This window comes from Nematolebias whitei, chromosome 5 (assembly GCF_014905685.2).
Source record: "Nematolebias whitei isolate Nwh7 chromosome 5, NemWhi1, whole genome shotgun sequence".
Classification (NCBI taxonomy): Eukaryota; Metazoa; Chordata; class Actinopteri; order Cyprinodontiformes; family Rivulidae; genus Nematolebias; species Nematolebias whitei.
In genome coordinates, this window is record NC_056502.1 from 23108436 (window position 1) to 23128664 (window position 20229).

The following is a 20229-nucleotide window of genomic DNA, read 5'->3' on the forward strand; positions in this document are numbered from 1 at the left end:
CAAAAGTAGATTTCTCATATAAAATGTACTTAAAGTAAGAGTAGTAAGTAAAAGTGAACGGTTAGAATTTCCAAAACAACATTTATTGGGTGCAATATCAAATGACAAAAACTTGGAAAGTTTGAACTGAACAATGAAAAATGTTGTCTCTCTCCAGTAGTGTGCAGCGGTAAATGTTAGAGAGGTATATGGACAAACTGAACTTGTCTTTTAACTGGCATGAGGGCGAGTAATTAACTGAAGCTGTAAAGGTGTTTGTTCATCTTCAGAAGAAATATTTTGCTGTGGGTGTTGTGTAACATCACACTTATAACACTTCCTAATTGTAAAATAAACAAATAAATAATACAGATGGAGGTATTTCCTCCATCGGTTTAAAGGAGGAGTTCAAGTGGCTTCTCAGAAAAACAAAACACAAAATTAAACAAAATCCTCACAGTAACACTGTGGACTGCTGGAAATGGGCATCAGCTTCAACAAACAGGATTCAGGGAGTAAAGAGAACGGATAGATTTGTGTTTTTAGATGCTCACATGCCAGTTTGACAACAACATTTTGTCCTTTTTAAAAGGGCTTCATCAAATTGTTTTAGTGGAAATGTTTGATTATATTGCAGTAATGTTTATTAAATAGGAAGGAATTGTACTTAAATTTGTTAAAAAAAACTACAATCTATAAAAATGTTTTATAATTGCAAGACTATTTTTGTATTATAGCAGTTCACTTTTACCAAATGCAGTATATTTGTAGTTTTTTGACATAAAATAAAAAAACATCTTTCATATTCAACTAAATAAATTTTTTTTTTAATGGTCAGATGTAAAATTTAAACTAAAAACTATATTTTAAATCAGGGAAATGCTCGAACCTAAATAACACAGTTTTTTTCTTCCCACAAGCTACAGCTATTCATAAAGCCCAACATAAAATCTGTTTAGAAAATCTTAATTTTTTTATCTTGTAGGATATTCATTTACATTGGCAGTAATATTTATAACACACAAATTTTAACTTTATCAGATTCACAGTTCCAGATCATATAAATACTTAAGCCTGATTTTACTTTACCCATTTATGTTTTGTTTGTGATCCAACACTGTAGCACACTGAGAATATCACAGCATTAGTAAAACCCAGCTATTTTTTTAAGTGTGTCTTTGTATTTGTTACCTTGTAAGGACCATTTCCCAACACATATTACATTATGAGGATCAACTCCTCCGTGTGGGGCCCCAAAGCCCCGGCCCCATAACAAGAAGTGCCATTGGTGGGTTAGGGGTTAAGTTTAGGGCTAAAGTAATTGGGAACAGGTTAAGGGTTAGGTATGTACTAGTAATGGTAAAGTTTAGGGCTAGGTATGTATTGGTAACAGTTAAGTTTAGGGTAAAGGTCAGGGTTAGGCTATAAACATGAATGAAAAAATGAATGGAAGTCAATGCAAAGTCCCCATAAAGATAGAAAGACAAACTTGTGTGTCTACTATATTTCATATTTTTGTAAAAACAATCAAATTTTTGTATTGATATCCTCTAACTTGATCTAAACATTCACGGTGTGTTAAACCACCAGCACCTCAGCAGAATGGACAACGAGAAAAAGATAATCACATTTTGTCTGCTTTTGGCAGGTAATGTATTTGGACATTTCCTTATTTTCCTTTTTTTTTTTTTTTTTTTTGCTATTTATTAGTCATTTGTAGCCTCTTGTGTTATATCATTTTCAGGTGTTTGCAGCCTTGTGTTTTGTGAGGAGTGGAAGGCGTCTGTTGAAAACAGCCTTGAAGCCTTGGTGTCCTCTTGTGTTGTGGTGCCATGTTCGTTCAGCCATCCTCGGGGAGCTCTGCCTACATCCAGACTCCGAGGCATCTGGCATCTTAAAGACCAAGTCACAAAAAACATCTACCACGACGATGAAACAAAAATCCTGGACAGCTTTAAAAAACGAACAAAGCTATTGGGAAGTCTGGGTCAGGACAACTGCACCTTAGAACTTATGCCGGTCAATGATCATGACAACGGCCCTTTCTGTTACCGAATTGAACTGGTCAAAACAGAAGACAACGCACCGACCATTGACAAGTTCTCATTTGTTGAGGAGTGCGTTGGGCTCAAAATGCTCAGTACGTCATCATCTTTTCATGATGTCATCAATCAGTATTATTTGTTTGCTCTTTAACTGATGTCTTTCTTTTTCATCAATAGATGATCCTCCAAAACCCGTACTCAGTCATCCAGGGACAGCCACTCCAGGAGAACCTTACACAGCCGTGTGTTCGGTCCGCCATACCTGCCCCTCATACATGCCAACACTCACGTGGAGTCAGGGGACTAAAGAGGAGACCTTCGAGATCTATCAAGACATTAACCATGGAATCTGGGAGGTGGAATCTATCCTGACCTTTATTCCTGAGGAAATCCATGACACCAGTGATCTGACCTGCACAGCAACATTTCACGGAGGGAGGACATCATCTGCAGGTGTGGCACTCAACGTGAAACGTAAGATTTTCTTTCCTTTCTTGTTGAATTTTGTGTATGACCTCATTTTTCAAGCTGATAAACTGTATTTACTGAGAGTCTTCTTTGCTAAAAAATATTTTTAAAACTCTGTTGTCAGGCGCACCTAGCGTTAACCACGTCATCATTCATGCAGCAGTGGCAGCAAGTCTCGCTGTGATCTTTGGAGTCTTCTGTGTTTTCATGGTGAAAAAATACAAGTGAGTAATAAAACAGTCCAAGCACTGACAGAAAATCACACGGACAAAGATGCTTTAGAAGAACATCATCAATCATGTCTCCATTTTACCTTTAAGATTTAAGCAAGTATTCATTATTGATATATGTCTAATTTATTTATTGCTGGAGGAATCGGATTGCAGAGCTTCAGCATCAGGATGGCAGGTAAAATGATCCTAAAGCAGATGCTATTCATTACGTACCAAACCTTGAAATGTTTGTAAAATGTTTTGTTATATTCAGCATGTGGAGCCGGCTGTCCAGGGTGTCCAGAAGGTGAGAGAACACTGGTTGGACATATTTTTTCTCTGTCACATCTAAATCAATCTTCAAATAAAGCTGTGAAATCTACAGGTTTCATTCCAGGGGTTCTCCAACGCCAACAGGCACGAGATAATGAAGACCAGCGAACGGTTGTTTCCATTTACGTGTGGAAGCGCGGTTGCTGTTTTTAGATGCGCTTCTCATGTGCTGTAAAAGGATTTGCTTTTTTTTTTTTCCTGTCATGGTAGTTTGACTGTGTTCACCGCCTTCATGTTTTTCTATCACTAACTTTATTCATCAAATGGAACAAATATTAATATTTGCTGCTACATTAATGTAGCTATTCTCAGCTGTGTAGTGATGTAAATGTTGTGAAATCTCTCCAAGAGAGTCTGTTTGTGAACACAAGGAGGCACTCACCTTTCCATCTAACATCGCTGCTCCCAGTTAAGTTATTAATTGTGTCTGAGTAAATCTGAGAATCCAGATGTACTGCGATTTTTTCAGTACAGTACTTGGCAGGTGTTTTTGACATTTTTGTCTGCTGAGATGCTTTTTGACCCAAAAGCTCCCAAGTGCAAAAGAACTGCCAGGAAATGTTTCAGGCGTGAAGCTGAGTGGGTGTTCAACCCACAAAAGATACGAAGTTGAAAGTGAAAGCTGTGTCTAAGTGTTTGATGTTTTTAAGATGAGATGTGTTGGTGAGGGTTTTTTTTTTTAAGCTGGTAATAAAAAATAGTTTTAACTCAGAATCATCAGTTTGCTTTGCTTTGTTGCATTTTATTGATTTATCTCAAACTCAAAATATGTTGTATTGTCATCATCATCATCAACTTTATTTATAAAGCACTTTAACACAGCCATAGCTGAAACAAAGTGCTGAAACATCAGTTAAAAACAAGACAAAAGACAGCATAAAAACAGAGCTACAAACCCAAGCACACAACTCAATTTAAAACACAATAAAACAACAAGTTAAACAGATAAAGTCAACACCAATAAAATAAAGTAAAATCAAGACTCAGTTGGGTTGAAGGCCAACGAATAGAGATGAGTTTTTAGATGGGTTTTAAAAATGGACAGCGAGGGGGCCTGTCGAATGTACGAAGGCAGAGTGTTCCATAATTTAGGGGCACTAACAGAGAAGGCCCTGTCTCCTCGAAGCTTCCTCTTACTCTTGGGGATGACCAGGAGCAGCTGGTCAGCAGACCTGAGTGACCGAGGTGGAGTGTAATGGTGGAGAAGCTCTGTTAAATAAGGGGGGGCAAGACTGTTTAAAACCTTAAAAACAAACAAAAGAATTTTAAAATGAACTCTAAAATACACGGGCAGCCAGTGGAGAGAAGCCAGGACAGGTGTGATGTGCTGTCTTTTGTTTGTTCCAGTTAAAAGGCGTGCAGCAGCATTTTGCACCAGCTGCAGACGTGCGAGTGAGGACTGGCTGACTCCGAGATAGAGAGAATTACAGTAATCCAGCCATGATGAAATGAAGGCATGGATTACTGTTTCAAACTGTTGCCTTGAAAGAATAGGTTTTACTTTTGCCAATTTTCTCAAATGATAAAAAACAGACTTTACTGTGGCCCTTATTTGACTGTCGAGTTTAAAATCACTGTCCATCTTAAAACCAAGATTTGTAACTGTAGACTTTACGTACATTGTTATGGGGTCTAAGTCGACTAGAGGGCTCAAACAAGCTCCACTAGGTCCAAAAACAAGTACCTCAGTCTTTTTTTCATTAAAATGCAGGAAGTTTAGGGCCATCCAAGCTTTAAGATCCTCGAGACACGATAAAAGAGGTTTAATGGACCAGGCATCAACTCGCCTCAAAGGAACATAGATTTGGCAATCATCAGCATAGCAGTGAAAGGAGATGGCGTGTTTTCTAAAAATTGATCCTAGAGGAAGCAGATATAAAGAAAAAAGCAAAGGCCCTAAAATTGATCCCTGAGGTACGCCACATGACAAAGGAGCAGAATAGGATTCATGCCCAGCAGTTTTTACAGAGAAAGTTCTGTCAGTCAGATAGGACCCCAACCACTCCAGAGCAGTCCCACCAATGCCTACTTGATGCTGTAGACGTGACAATAACGTGTGGTCCACTGTGTCAAACGCAGCAGTTAAGTCCAGTAAAACAAGAATCACATGATCACCTGAGTCACATGCCAGGAGGACGTCATTAAAAACTCTCAGCAGAGCTGACGCTGTGCTATGGAAAGTTTTAAATCCAGACTGGAACACATCCATGATGTTATGTTCATCCAGGAAGGATTTTAACTGAGCATAAACAATTTTCTCCAAGATTTTTGACAGGAGGGGAAGCTTAGAGATGGGCCTAAAATTCCCCAACACAGTGGGATCGAGACCAGGTTTTTTTAATAGGGGCTGCACAACAGCATGTTTAAAATTAGCAAGGACTACTCCAGACAACAAACTACTGTTAAAAAGGTCAAGAACCAAGTGTTTAAAACAAGGGAAAACCTCTTTAAGAAAGTGTGGTGGAAGAGCAACATATGGAGAACCAGAAGGCTTAATCTGAGTGACCATGTCCTCTAAAAATGACACAGTCACCAGCTCAAACTGATTGAAAGCAGCAGAGCAGGGGACACACACAGAGGGGTCAAAGTTTGGGCATAAGATGGAAGCCCTTATAGAGGTGACCTTATCAATAAAAAACTGCATAAAATTATTGCACAACTGAGTAGATGATTCAAAACCAGGTGTCTGTGGAGAATTAAGAAAATAGTCAATGGTACTAAAAAGAACACGTGGGTTGTGGCTGTGGGATAAAATCAAGTTAGAAAAATAGTCCTTTTTGGCTGCTTTAACTGTGTCCTGGTAATTGCGCCAACAGTCTTTAAAAATTTGAAGGGACACCTGCAGCTTGTCCTTTCTCCACCTGCGTTCCGCTCTGCAACATTCCTGTCTGACAGCTCAAGCTGTTCTGTTCTGAAGCCATGGCTCATGTTTAAATCCAGGCTGTTTGGTCTTTAAAGGAGCCACAGTATCCAACACAGTCAGACAGGATGAATGGAGCCAAGAACTCAGATCCTCAGCATCAGTTGAGGCATGTGGACAGAGCTGGCAGAAAACCTCAGTGAACTGACCAGCAGTGGAGGGGTTAATAATCCGACAGCTCTGAGCAGGAGTGTGAGTTTTAACAGGAGCATATGTGAGAACAGTCTGGAATGTTACAGGCATATGATCAGAGATTATAGAATCATGAATTTCCAGATTAGACACAGGTGATCCCAAAGAGAGTACAAGATCTAGAGTGTGACCTTTATCGTGTGTAGGTCCAGACACAGAATGCACCAGATTAAAAGAGTCAATGAGAATTAAAAATTCTTTTACCAGAGGTTTGTCTGGGCAACAAACGTGGATGTTCAAATCACCCATAATAACGAGATGGTCATATCCAGTCACTATTTCAGAAAGAAAATCTGAAAAGTCACTAATAAAATCCTTATTATATTTGGGAGCACGGTAGATGACAGCACAGAATGTCGGGTCAGAGCGGCCCACTTCAAAGCAGGTCAGCTCAAAGCTGGTGAAGTGATGCTGTTTAAAACACTGTTTACAACTAAAAACATCTTTAAACACGGCTGCAGTTCCTCCTCCTCGGCCTGATGATCGTGGGGAGTTAAAATAAGAGCAGCCTGTTGGTAAAAGCTCCGACAGAGCAGCTGACTCAACTTCACTCAGCCCAGTCTCTGTAATACAGAGGAAGTCCAGGTTATGGGAGCTGAAGAAATCCCTCAGGATAAAAGTTTTATTGACCAACGATCTGGCGTTCACCAAGCCGATCCTGGCTGGAGCTGGAGCGGGGTTGTCGCGCTGAGGGAGGGTCCGACTCAGCTGTGTCAGGTTCAGTGGGTTCACTCCACACCTGCTGAGCCGGGGGGGCAGGGGCGCTGACGTCGGGGGGCATCTTCACCAAAAACACAAACCAGGCAAGCATCCACCGGCTCCAGAAAATGCCAAGGTAGAAACACGCCAGGAAACACTTCAGGAACTGGCTGGGAACCGTTGCGCCGTGACAAAAAGGCTTTCAGCCTCACCAGGCGTCCACCGCGTTTGCCACGGCGGCGATGACGTTTCCGCCGGTGGAGCAGTGCCGGAGCCCGGCACAGGTGAGCTGGAATACCCGACAGAAGTTGGGGTGGAATTTTATGTTCCCATGTATTAAAAGCAGCCACACTGTGGATAAATGGCCTTAGATCTAATAACGTTTGGCGATCATACACCAATAGTGCCTTGACTTCACTTAAAAACAACAGAATAACGAAAAGTACGGAGAGTGAGAGACGACCTGCCACGTACAACGGCGCCATCATTTCACTGTATTGTGATTAAAAGCTAAATTTATTGTATTGAATTTTACAGCTCATGTGTGTTTTTATGAATCAAATTGTTGACAGAGTTTTTTTCTGACCATGGTGCAAAACTCTTGTTCCTTAGAACAAGACTCTGCTTCTCACTTTTTTGGTAAGTTATTAAATTTTATTTATATAGCACAGTGTACAGGTCAGAAACAGCAAAGTGCTTTACAGAATATAAGACAGAAACACAAAAGATAATATATAAAAACACAAAAGATAAAACAACATACGTATGACATAAGACAAAATCATACTAATTAAAAGCCAATTTGAACAACTCCATAAAACAAATGTCAAAGACTTTGTGTTCTCGATCACTGGTTTTAAAACTTTTGTGACACATGCATGAATTTAAAGTAAAAATTATATTAACAACAAAGTCCATGCTCAATAATCCAGTTTATACAATCCAACATTTTTCAGTCAGGTCATCTGGACACTGGACAGTTTCTTTTTTTGTGCTGAAACGTTTCGCCTTCCATCCAGAAGGCTTCATCAGTCAAGGAAACACACAACAAAACTGATTCTTCCCCCAACAGCTTACTCCAAAGTGGAACAAAGCAGTTATGTTGGTGCTAAGATGGTCTCTTTGTCACGCCCCCTCCTCCATTGCAGGCCCACTTCCTTGTTGATAGTCATGTCAAACTATATATACAAACAACAAAAATTATATTATTAAAATTAATAATAAAAAAAAACACAGGAAAATATTATGGAGCTCCTATGCAGGACTAAACATATAATTAAAACCACAGTAATTAAAGGGTTGCATCACAAAAAAATTAAGTGGTTAAAACGTATTATTGAAGAACAATGAAGGAAGTAAATGTTGATAAAGTGAAATGACAATAATATATATAAATGAGGGGACCATTTTTGGGGAGGCAGAGGGCAGCGTTGAAGATGAACAAGAAAATAATATTGTTTTATTCTTAACTTAATCATGACCACTGGTGGAAACTGGGAAGCGCTCTTCCAGTTTTATTATTCTCATTATGTTCTATTTAGCTGTTAGCTTTGTCACTCAGAGTCACCAAAACTGTGGTTCAGACATCATTACTAAAACATTACCCATGAGCTGAACAACATAGAGGAAGATTGAAGCAGCAGTCATTGCAGTAAAAAGAAAAAATGTGCAAACTGAAGTATTTATTTTATTTTTAACAACAGAATCTGATGTTGTCAAATTGCTTTAGAGCCCCAGTTCTGAAGCACCTCTTTGAAGCTTTCACTAAAATCTGTCACCATCAAATCCATCAAAACGGCAGATTGCTGTCTTGTTTGTTCAGTTGAATGATGGCGGATGAGCTGACAGACTTTTCTTGAGCTTAATATCGGGATGCTACAGAGGCTGATGGAGGAGGAGAGGTGAGGGGTTTGTTTTGGTTTGATCATTATCGTTGTCTTGTAACACAGTAACACTTGGGTTACTTTATTTAGTTTAAAATATAGCCTTGAACTGAATAATAACATGACAACTGCACATTATAAATACATATCAGGAAGTTTTCAACGTACCAATAAACCATCTCATCAGGTCTGATGCCGTTTGTAGCATTTAACTCTCTCCAGTGTATGTTTTCAAAATACCATCAAGCTTGAACAATGACCCATGAGGCCACGTGAGACCAGCAGGAAGAAAAATCTTCAAGTAATTTTACTTATCAGTGTGAAAGTTCAGATTCGCCTCTGTGTTTCTGCTGTATGATTGCATACAGGTACGTCTTGTGCTTGTTGTGCCTCTACTGGCCAGCAGGAGGGATCACGTGACTACAGTAGATCAGATGTCCATGGAAGGCCACTCTTCTCCCTTCATTAGTGACGTCACTGTACAATAATAAAAAAAATACGTGCTCTTAATCACTGGTTTTACATCTTGTTTATTCATAAAAAGTTTCATTTGGTCAATTGTGATCTAATTTAGAATAGAAAAAAAATCAATTTCAGGAGGCCCAATACACTCATTCTGTCACGAATTGGGGTGGGTCAGACAAGCACAGACTCAGAAAAAGGTTTTTAAAATATTTAAAAGTTTATTTTTAAAACCGGCAGCGTCTGGTAGGAGGTTCTGGTTCTGGTACCGGACCGCTCTTCTGTCTCTGGAACCAGTCTGAGATGTGGGCCAGGTGGGTCCCGGTACCGGTCCGAATCTCAGGAGCTGGTAACATGCGCAAGACTGCAGTAACTCACAACTAAAGCAGGAAAAAACGTGAATGATCTAAAAACAGGGGCTGTGGTATGAGGAGCAGAGGCTTAAACAGATGGGGGGGGGGGGCAGCGGGGGCCGCTGAGCGTGACACATTCAACCTTTATTTATACAGGTTAAACCCATTGAGCCTCGGGGACTCATTTACAAGACAGACCACACACATGTGCAGAATAAAAACACATGAAACCAACTGTTAAAATTCCAGTTGTTACAGCTTTATTCTTTTCTTTTTCTTTTTTTTTTTTAATAAAATGAACAGTCATGATTATGGTTATTACTTTTTTCATGCCAGACTTTAAAACTTAGACCTTCTATTGTGAAATGACTGAGCTGTTTAAATCAAATCTTGTAACAGACGGTAGGCTATGCACTGACTAGTGGTGTTGGAAGATCTCATAAAATGTGGTAACTTTCAGATTATGTGTGGAGGAAGACTCTCAGCTACTACCACACCAAATTTAGCTCAATGTCTTCATAAATGACTGAGTTAAAGTCACTTTTTTATTTATTTATTTAGCTAAGGTTGCATATCTGTGGTGGCCATTTTGATTTGTAGTAACTCCAAAAGTTCATCAGGTGTCGATGTACCAGTGATTTCTTTCTGAATGTTTTATAAACATTCGTCGAGTGCTTTATGAGATTCTTTGCTAAAGCTACAGACAAAAATTAAAACACACACCGACATGGACAAAAACCTTGTTCCCTCTGGTGGTGGGCAAAAATCAACTAGAGAGTGAAACTTTTTTAAGGCTAAAACAAAATGACAAAAAGTCAAATTAACAGCAACTGAATTATAATCCTTACCATAATCTGGAATTTTTCATGTTACCCTGGACTAAAAAAGATGTCACTTTACTGAAACACATTCACCATTCCCTTCCCAGCACTTCATTTGTATTCTTGCACAGGGGGGTGGTTCCAGCATCTTTTACAAAAAAGAACTCTTTCGTTTCCTTTTTTTAAAAGACAACTCACACCCCCAGGTTCTGGGAGGCTTGATAACACGAGTGTTTTTTGAACGTTTTGAAGGAATCTGGAAAAATATCAACTTTGAAGGTAAGTCAGTGCAGTTTTTTAAGGAACATGCAGAAAGAACACTTTGTATATTGTTGTATTTGTCTAACAGTATTTACATACTGTATTTAACATGCTGTTTTTTATCAACTGCTCATAAAGTTGTGTACATTAAGTGAACCGATAAGCTAATATTTATTTGATAATGAAAATGCAACATGTTTCACTAATTATTTTTTTGTGTAGAAACATTAGAGCGTACAAAAAAATGAGAAACTGTTAATAATCCACTTAATAATGCAAAACAATATGCCATATATTTTTTTAGCTTTGTAATAAACACAATTTAAATGGTCTAAATGTGCTTTCTTGTACTTTGTAATTCATGTACTCTGAAATACTATTCTTGTGTTATTTTTCTGCTACTTTTTAGCATAGTATTTTTTTTTTATTTTGCCAGCATTTTACAAACTGTCTTTTTGTTTTTAAAATGTGTAACTGAAACCACTGTTCTGACTGAGTAGCCTCACATTCACAGAAAATAATTGTAGAAACAATAAAGATTCCTCCATCCAGATGTTTTTTATACAGTAGCTTAATAAAACCTGTTCAAACCTGAAACCTGAAAGATGAAGTTGTGTTCCTTATTCAGCCTCACTTTATAAATTCATGCAAAACAGCTTACATCTCTTCTTTAAGAGATTTTTTTTTTTAAACTTGGTAATGTTGAGTCTGAATTCACCAACCATGATAATCAGACTGTGACAGCCAAATACACTTTTATTAACAAAACAAATGCCAAACACTGGTCTGTGCTTCCATTGCTCACTGAACATCTATACAGAAGAGAGAAACAACCCACTCTGATGGTAAAATGCTTTATTCACCTGGAGAAAGAGGTCAAGTTGGCATTCCTGTATGGAAACATTTAAAGTGTATGTCACTGATCAGTGGATTAGTGGTTTGCACTGTTGTCTCACAGCCCGAAGAACGTAGGTTTGAGCCCTGGGTTGAGCCTGGCTTCTTTCTGTGTAGAGTTTGCATGTTCTTATGATTGTTGTGCTCTGGCTAATCCAGTTTCCTCCCACAGACAAATGCATATTAGACTACCTTCAGGCCCAGGCCTCCCTTGTAAAAGAGATATATGTGATCACATTAAGATTTGCCTGGTCAAATAAAACAAAGAAGAAAAATATAGTTGTAGCAACCATTAAGATGCTGCATGAATGTAGCTGAGTCCGGTATCAGTGTTGCCAGATAAATTTAAAATGTCTTATTTACCCCCTTCTATTCTGTGCACAGGTTCAACAAACAAAACACACACCTCATCTTAGAATATCTTTACTCAGCACATATGACAGTTTAATTAAAAATACTATAACTTTAAAGCAACAGTACTATAGTTCATAATTTCTTATCTGGCAACCCGACTGACATGGAAACTACTGTGTTTTTCGTGTAAACCTGCTCAGTTTTTGTTTATTTCCCCCAATAAACATTGAAAAATCACTAGAGTTTCCAGAGGTTGTTCTCATGTAAACAGGGCCTTATAGTAGATAGAGCACTTTGACTTGGTCATCTTAAAAGTAACTCGCATGCTGAAAAAGTGTGGGCACCCCTGAGATAGATGTTGTAGAAAACTAAGATTTACTGATAAGATATGGTTAGGCCCTCTGAGATGTCCTCATTGGGCATCGTTGTCCTATGTCGTACATATCTATCATGCTATCTTCTAAGTGGTATGGCCTCCAGTTTTGATCAAACTTGCTCAAACGAGCACTCAGAAAATCTGAGGTTAGACAGATTCTGCTGCTTGGATCTTCCTGATATTTTCCAAGTAATAAATTAATAAAGCTCAGCAAGCTTGGTCTTCCTGTCACGCCTATATTTTTGCCATGCCAATAGGATGAGTAAAATTGATAAAAACAATTCAGATGAAAGACAGTTTCTGCAAACTTGACTTGTTATGTTTTAGGTTTAGTGAGAACATTCAGGAATATTTTTAAGAATAACTGGATTATTTAAAGAGAATATTATTTATAATTCATTGATTTTAAACGTTTTATGTTTTGAGACTAAATATTTGTTTTATTTCAAATATTTTTCAACAATGTATCTAATTTTATTTTGTGCTTTTGGTTAGGGTGTTTGAATAGAACACTATAGTAATAGAAAGATGTTACAGTCATGAAATTAACCAGATTTAAAAACAGTCACAAAGTTCAAAATCATAAGATGGGAACAGGAACTCATCTACAGTGCATGTGAGCCCATCATCATGCGTTTCATGACATTTCAACTTAGAAGGGTCAGATTTCCAACTACAACCATACATATTTGAGTGTTTACTTCAAGTATTTGCATGTGAGAGTAAATATGATAATTGCCTATCAGTGTGGGTGAAAGAAATGTGAAAATAATTGTCTTGGATCACCAGAATAATATCTTTCAAGCTTTAGAACCTCATTGTAAATAAGAATTAAAAATGTCTGTACATGTTCTCTTTGTCATGAATGTTTAAATGTACAGATGATTTTATATTTACTCATGAAGCTTCAATGCATAATGTAAAGGCTATTTTTGTGTATTTTAGATACCTTAAATTCTTCACCTTGATTCAGTAATGTCTCAATTCAGCTCTTTGCTCCTACACTTCTTTTTTCTGGGTAATTTAAAAATTTTCTTCAATTTTTTTTATTAAACATATCAACACTAACTGAGTTGTATGGTTTCACATGAGCATTTTTTCCTCTTACAGGTTGGACATCTGAGGCTTGGCATGTATACCTGCCAAGCAATATTAAAGCCTTGGAGGGTTCCTGTGTCTATATCCCTTGCAGCTTTGACTACTATCGCTACCCACCTAAAAGACCAAGTCGTGTAGTTTGGTACAAGTGGGTGAACCGTGGATACCCTTTGGTTTATGACAACTGGTACACTAAGGATGTCATGCACCAATACAAAGGAAGAACATATGTGTACACAGACAACAGGAAATGCAGTCTATACATCAACCCAGTAAACTCATTTGACCACAGGCAGAAACTTTATCCTTGGGTAGATCCAGAGAATGTGGGGAAATCCACCTATCGATTCTTTGATACAACTGTAACTATTGATGTAGTGGGTATGTTGCCAAAACTTTGCATTTAAGATAATTAAAATGGTATTGTATACATTTTCTTCAGTTTTTGATATTTTCTTTATAGGCAAGCCAACAGATCCAGAAATTATGATCACGGGTGAAAGGAAGGTTGGGAAAACGGTAACGGTGCAATGCTCTGCAGATTACACGTGTTACCCTAACCCCCCGACCCTGACTTTAAACATTCCACTGCAAAACTACCATCAACGTCAAACTGACCTTGGTGGTGGCAAATATAGAGTCACCCTAACAACAACCTTGACCATAATGAAACAATACCAAACAGTAGAGTGCTCTGTCCAACACTATGGTGGTAAAACAGCAAGCTCTTCGACAACAATAAGTGCTGAATGTATGTAATGATTACTGAAAATAAAGTCATGTTTCATGCATTTTTTAAACTTTATTAACCATTTGTTCACTGCTTAAATCTTAGGCTCCTTTTTACCATTAAGCATCAGTCCTTCATCAACTGAATTTCTTGAAGGAATTGCAACAACGGTGACCTGCACAGCCTCGTACACTTGCCCTCAACATACACCAACTCTCACATGGAACTATGCTAGCATGCCAGCTTCCACAATTACTGCCCAAGTATCAGGACAAGCTCTGTGGCGAACTGTTACCACACTGACATTCACATCAGCAGCTAAAGACCATGGTAAACAACTAACATGTAATGCCAAATTCTCGGAAGGACATACTGAAAAAAGCACCCCCCTACAGGTAAAAAGTAAGTGCCAATAAAAGTTGTCAGTTTAAAGTTTTTCATAGCTTATTTTTATTTTGAAGGTTTTTGTTGGACCAGATTTTGTCTGACCATGACAACATACTGTGTTTCTTTCATAAGGAAAGTTGACAAGTTAATGACAGCTATGATGGGTTAAGACTTTTGCACAGTTTTTTGACATTATACTGTAGATAAAGTAAATTGCACTATTAATTGTTGGTATTGTTTTGTCACAAGAAGTTTTGGGTTACTCTTTTTGCATTCTTACTTGTCTCTTTTGGTAACACTTCAATTCATTTCAGTTTATTTATATAGTGACTGCCAACTCATGACAAACGTTGTCTCAGAGCACTGTACAAAAATGTTCACAGCTAGTAAAAGTTAAAAATCTTGGGAAGCCAGCAGATTCTGTTGTGTCTCCACTTTGCCAAAATCTCTAGGCCTGAGCAGCACATTGGTGACAGTGGAAAGGAAAATCTCCCTTTTAACAGAAAGAAACCTCCAGCAGAATTAAGCTCAGATTAGGCAGCCAGCTGCCTCGACTTTTTGGGGTATGAGAGGACAGGAAATCAATACAGACAAACACAGAATAGCTATTGCAGGTGTACCTTCTATAGGAGTTGTGATTTATGTTTCTTTATTATTATCTTTCTTATTTATGTGTCTAGCCCTTCTGATTTTATAGGGTTTGTGTTTCCTTAAGTATCTGGCTCCATCTTGTGTCGTGTTTATGTCTTGCATCCTCAGTCTCTGTCTTTGGCATCTGTGATTACTCACAGGTGTCTTCACTTTGTCTAATTGGTGTTTTCCTGTATTTAAGCCTGTGTGTTTGTTTCACTCCTTGTCCTGGCATTGTCTTCTGTTCACTGGTGATGACCTGTCTTTTCTGTCAGTGCCTCCTGTTCATCCATGTTTGTTGTTGCTGCCCTGTCAGCACTTTTGTTTTTGTAAATAAATTATTTAGTCTATATTCATTGTGAGTCCTTGCCTGCCTACCTGCACCACTGGGTTCACCAGCACCAGCCTGTTGTGACACCTTCTGTGGGAAGAAAGAAAAAGAAAAACATGTTAATAATTGCAAATACAAACAAGAACGGTAGAATAGGTAACGACAGTTGTGTAACAAAATGTGATCAGTTTGTTCTCCAGCAGTTTAAGCCTATAGCAGCATAATTAAGGGATGTCTCAAGAAACCCAAGCCAACGCTAACCATAAAGTTTAAAAAAAGTATGTGATGAGCCTAGTCTTCAAAGCAGACAGTCAGCCTCACGGACAGCAGGGGACATGATCTTAAAGCGTCTCACACTACAACATGCATTTTGGCTGAGTTTAGGCACCAGAAAACTGAGTTAGTTTAAGAATTGAGTAGGTTAAAGTTAATAAGTCTTGATAAAACACTCAAAAAAAATCTTACATCACAACCAAGTCATTAAAAATATATTTCTACTTATGATTTTACTCATTTATAACCAATTATTACGTTCAGAAAAATTGATTACTTGCTTTAAAACTTTTTTTTCAGAAAACATGCTGTCTTTGGATTGGTCTTTCACTACACCTGAAAGTTTGCGTGGACTGAAGGGCTCATGTATCATCATTCCATGCAAGTTCAGTTACAGTACAACCAAGCCAGATGGCCTCCAAGTTATATGGTACTTATACCAGAGAAAAGGATATCCATCTGTATACAACCAAAGAGAAGGAAATATTATCAGTAAATTTTCTGGGATAACCAGTCTAATTGGATCTGTATCAGAGGGCAATTGTAGTCTAAAGATAGACAAGCTGGAGATGTCACATAACAAAGACAGACTATACCCATGGATTGATAAGAACTCAGTGACTTCCTACCACTCAGAGGATCACTCATTCTTAGATAAATCTACTCAACTTGAAGTTTCGGGTAAGCATTCCTCTTTTTTCTCTTTTAGTCAGTTCCACGTTTGTAATTATGTGGGTTTGGGGGATATTTAACGACCTTTGGCAACCAACAGCTAGGAGAAGATTTTAGATGAAGCTCTGGTCTGAATGCTCAGCTTTATTTAAATAAAAATTGTCTTTGTTAGTTGAAGCAAATTAGTTTTGCTAAACCTTCATTGTACATTCTTCATTCACCAACTTTATTTTTAATTTAAGGTATTTTTATTGTTATCATAAATATGATTTTAAACTTAAACAAGGCTTTCCAACCTTTCAGATGAAATCCTAAAAACTCATGATACAGTTTTGTTCTTTCCCTTCACCATTTTTATTTTTACTTTTTTTTAGAAAGTGCAGAAGAACCACAGATGAGCATAATTGGTGTCCCTAGGGTGGGCGAAGAGAGCAAAGTGTCTTGTACTGTCCGCCATACATGTTTCACTGATCCTCCTGTCCTTACACTAAGTGGTATTCCTGGAACAGACCAGGTCACAGACTTTCAGGTATCAGATGGAGTGTGGGAGAGAACAGTAGAACAAGCTTGGACTGTAGAAGAACAACACAACAGTGTGGAGTGTAACGTTAGGTATCCTAGTGGTCAAACAGCCAGAAGTGAACTCAAACTGAATGTTGAATGTGAGTACAGCAGTGGCTTATAATCCAGTAAGATCCTACAATATTCTTTAGCTTTAGGCCTCACTGTCATTTTTTTCTGTTCAGGTCCTTATAATGAAATCACCATGACTCACCCACCTGGCGCAACAATAGAGGGCATGGCACAGAGTGTTGTTTGTTCAGTCACCCACAAGTGCAAGAAAAATAAACCAAGCATTGTTTGGAATTTCCCAGACATGCAGAGTAAAGTAAAGACCACAGAGATCTCCAAGAACACTTATAACACTTCATCCAATCTAACGTTTATAGGGTCTTTAGATGACAATGGAAAAGATCTGAAATGCACTGCAGAGTTTAATAAAGGGGAAACCTCAGCCTCTTCGATACTCAAAATAGCACGTGAGTTCTTAAACCTTGCTCATTGTGTTCACTTATTAGTTTGACACTGTAAGAGATATTGTTTTTTTTTCTGGAAAAGGTCTAAAATAGTTACATTAACCCCATTGTCAAACCTGAAAACCCAGCTGCTTGTTAAATTAGCACAAATGTTGAAAACAGCTTGCTGGGTTTTACTGAACAGGAGGTTGAAAAGGGCCCGAGTTACCATCTTCTCTAATATTTTCTGTTACATGGGCCCTCTAAATTTTTTGGAAAACTTTAAATGATAGTATGGCCTTTCTGATGTAAAAGTTTTATAAAACAGTTATCAATAGTTAGTATCAGTATCAGTTGTCGGGGACAGAGTATGAAGAAATAGGAAGATTTTCTCCTAAGTCAGGCTAATGCCAGACTGGAGCTTTTATAATAATGGTTATAGTTTAACTTTATAAAATAACTAAAACATATACTGATGTGAGAGAACACTATGATGACAAAACCTAAACCATTGCATGAGACCATGTGTTGAGTTTGTAACTAATGAAAGTTTGGCCTCAAAAAACATAGTGTTTGAACTGGTTTGAAAAACTACTGTTTTTTTTCCACACAGCATACGAGTACAAATTTGGAGAAGATGAACCTTTTGACACCGGTGGTGAGTGTTTATTTAATTTTCTCTCATAATGCATATTTAGTTCCAAAAAAACTCAACAAATAGACTGATTTCAAAGAGATGGACAGTTTTTAACCCCTCCAGTTTGTGCAGCCTGACAGTTCCCCCCCACTGTTTCTCTTGATAGCACTCCAAGTTGTTGAAGCGGACGTCCCTTACAGATTCAGTGCTCTGACCAGGTCTTGTGTGGTGATCCCCTGCAGTTTCCAGAGCAAAGAGCATGAATACATGACCCGTGGAATCTGGTACAAAAAAACTGGGGGCGACATTGTCTTCCACAATGGACAGAGTTACATAATGGATCATTTTAAGGATCGAACCAAATTACTGGGAGATATGCGTGAAGAAGAATGTTCACTGGAGATTGATGACATCAAACCTTTTGACAATGGCCCTTTCTGTTTCCATGCACAAAGAGGAGCTGTGAAGTACAGATTCACCAACAACTGTGCATTCATCATAATGAAAGGTTCAGAATCAAAACTTTTTATTGATATGGCTCAATTTTTTTTTTAGCTTTTACAAGTTTAAATATAACACTACTTTGTTTTTTCCATCCTCAGCTTCCCCAGACAAACCAGTGATGAGCACAGTGCCAGCTGAAGTGAACGCTGGTTTAACTGTTTCTGTCTCTTGTTCTGTCAGTCACACATGCCCATCGCATCCTCCAGAGTTTTCATGGAGTGTTCCCAATATCACCAGCGAGGTGTCGGACACTCTGATATCACGAGGCACCTGGCAGAGGACGTCCACCATTACTTTCATTGTTCCTGAAGGAGACGGAGTCCAAAGCCTGACCTGTACAGCCATCTTCTGGCGTGAAATTCAACAAGGCAGCACCGTCACTCTAATGGTCAAGGGTGAGCACATTTTTCTGCTTTGCATATGGAAATACTTTATACAGTGAATTGAGAGCTTGTTCTTAATAAGTTTGTATGATTTTTTTTTTTCACCAGGAACATCAATGTACCAGTTTCAAAAAGTTGCCCCTGTGGCCTTTCCAGTCACAATTCTACTGATGACAGTTGCAGCGTTGGGTGTATTTCTCTACAGAAAAATGTTGAGTAAACATATTTAAATTTATAGTGTTTGAATATGAGATCAGTTGATGTTGGTAGTTGTCTTTATTTAATTACAATCAGTTAATGTAGCTCCTGTTGGCTTAAAGAAAACTAGCTTGTTTACAGATTTATTTTTCTCAGCCACAGAAAACAGGCTAACAGTCCACAGAGACCACCACCTCGACCAGAGAAAAGGTTTGTGTTCAAGTTCATTCTAAGACTTTTTTAAACTGCTGTGCAAGGGAAAATGCTGTTCACAAACTTTGTTTTAAAACATTTTCTTTTAATACGAACAACCCTCTTTAACCAATATCAATGAAGTTTGCATACAGCTAAGACAGTGTGCTGTATAATTTATTTTGTTAGCTGTTATTTTCCAGTGACTTTATAATACAAATATGACTGAACATGGCTTTCAGCTGATAGTCACACACCTGATGCTTGCATCGATGTAGAGAGGAATAAATGAGACAGTTACTCCACTCTATTAAGTACAGTTGCAGACTGATGTTGTGAGTTATAAATTATCTTCCAACGTCAGGAAAAGTGTGAAATGAGCAAAATATCTCATTACGCAGCAGACAGATTTTAATGAAATGTAACATTGTTGGAAGGAGACTTCCAGACTTAATAATTCTTTAGGATAAAAGAGAAAATGTTTCGGCAGCACGGTGGTGCAACTGGTAGAGCTGCTGCCTCTCAGCGAACAGGCTACCCTCGTTCAAATCCTGGTCCGGGAACCTGTCTGGGTGTAGTTTCCATGTTCTCTCCGTGCATGCATGGCTATTCTCCAGGTACTCCGGTTTCCTCCCACAGACCAAAAACATGCATGCTAGGCTGATTGGTAACTCTAAATTGTTCCTTGGTGTGAGTGAGAGAGTGAATGGTTGTTTGTCTCGTTTGTCTTTATGTGTCCCTGTGATGGACTAGAGCCTGTCCAGGGTGTCCCCCACTCCTCGCATAGTGATTGCTGGACATGGGTGCCGGCGACCCCCACAACCAATAAAGGAATAAGCAGGTAAAGAGAATGGATGGATGGATGGGTGGATGGATGGGTGGATGGATGGATGGATGGATGGATGGATGGATGGATGGATGGATGG

At 38.4% G+C, this 20229-nt stretch overlaps 1 protein-coding gene across 1 annotated transcript; it reads left to right on the forward strand.

Annotated features, from left to right (window-relative positions):
* Positions 1–1581: 1581 nt before the first annotated feature.
* On the forward strand, positions 1582–3015 carry LOC119409479 (myelin-associated glycoprotein-like). The gene is made up of 6 exons (XM_037676374.1): positions 1582–1627; positions 1724–2119; positions 2202–2498; positions 2617–2716; positions 2865–2900; positions 2979–3015. Exons 1-6 carry the CDS (start codon positions 1582–1584, stop codon positions 3013–3015), a joined length of 912 nt encoding a protein of 303 aa, XP_037532302.1.
* Positions 3016–20229: the final 17214 nt, after the last annotated feature.

Bases quoted from the DNA above. Each gene is read 5' to 3' on its own strand.
- LOC119409479 (XM_037676374.1), top strand. From the start codon at position 1,582: ATGGACAACGAGAAAAAGATAATCACATTTTGTCTGCTTTTGGCAG. The intron at 2,717-2,864 runs GTGAGTAATAAA...TTATTGCTGGAG, and splicing joins TTCATGGTGAAAAAATACAA to GAATCGGATTGCAGAGCTTC. The intron at 2,901-2,978 runs GTAAAATGATCC...TGTTATATTCAG, and splicing joins CTTCAGCATCAGGATGGCAG to CATGTGGAGCCGGCTGTCCA.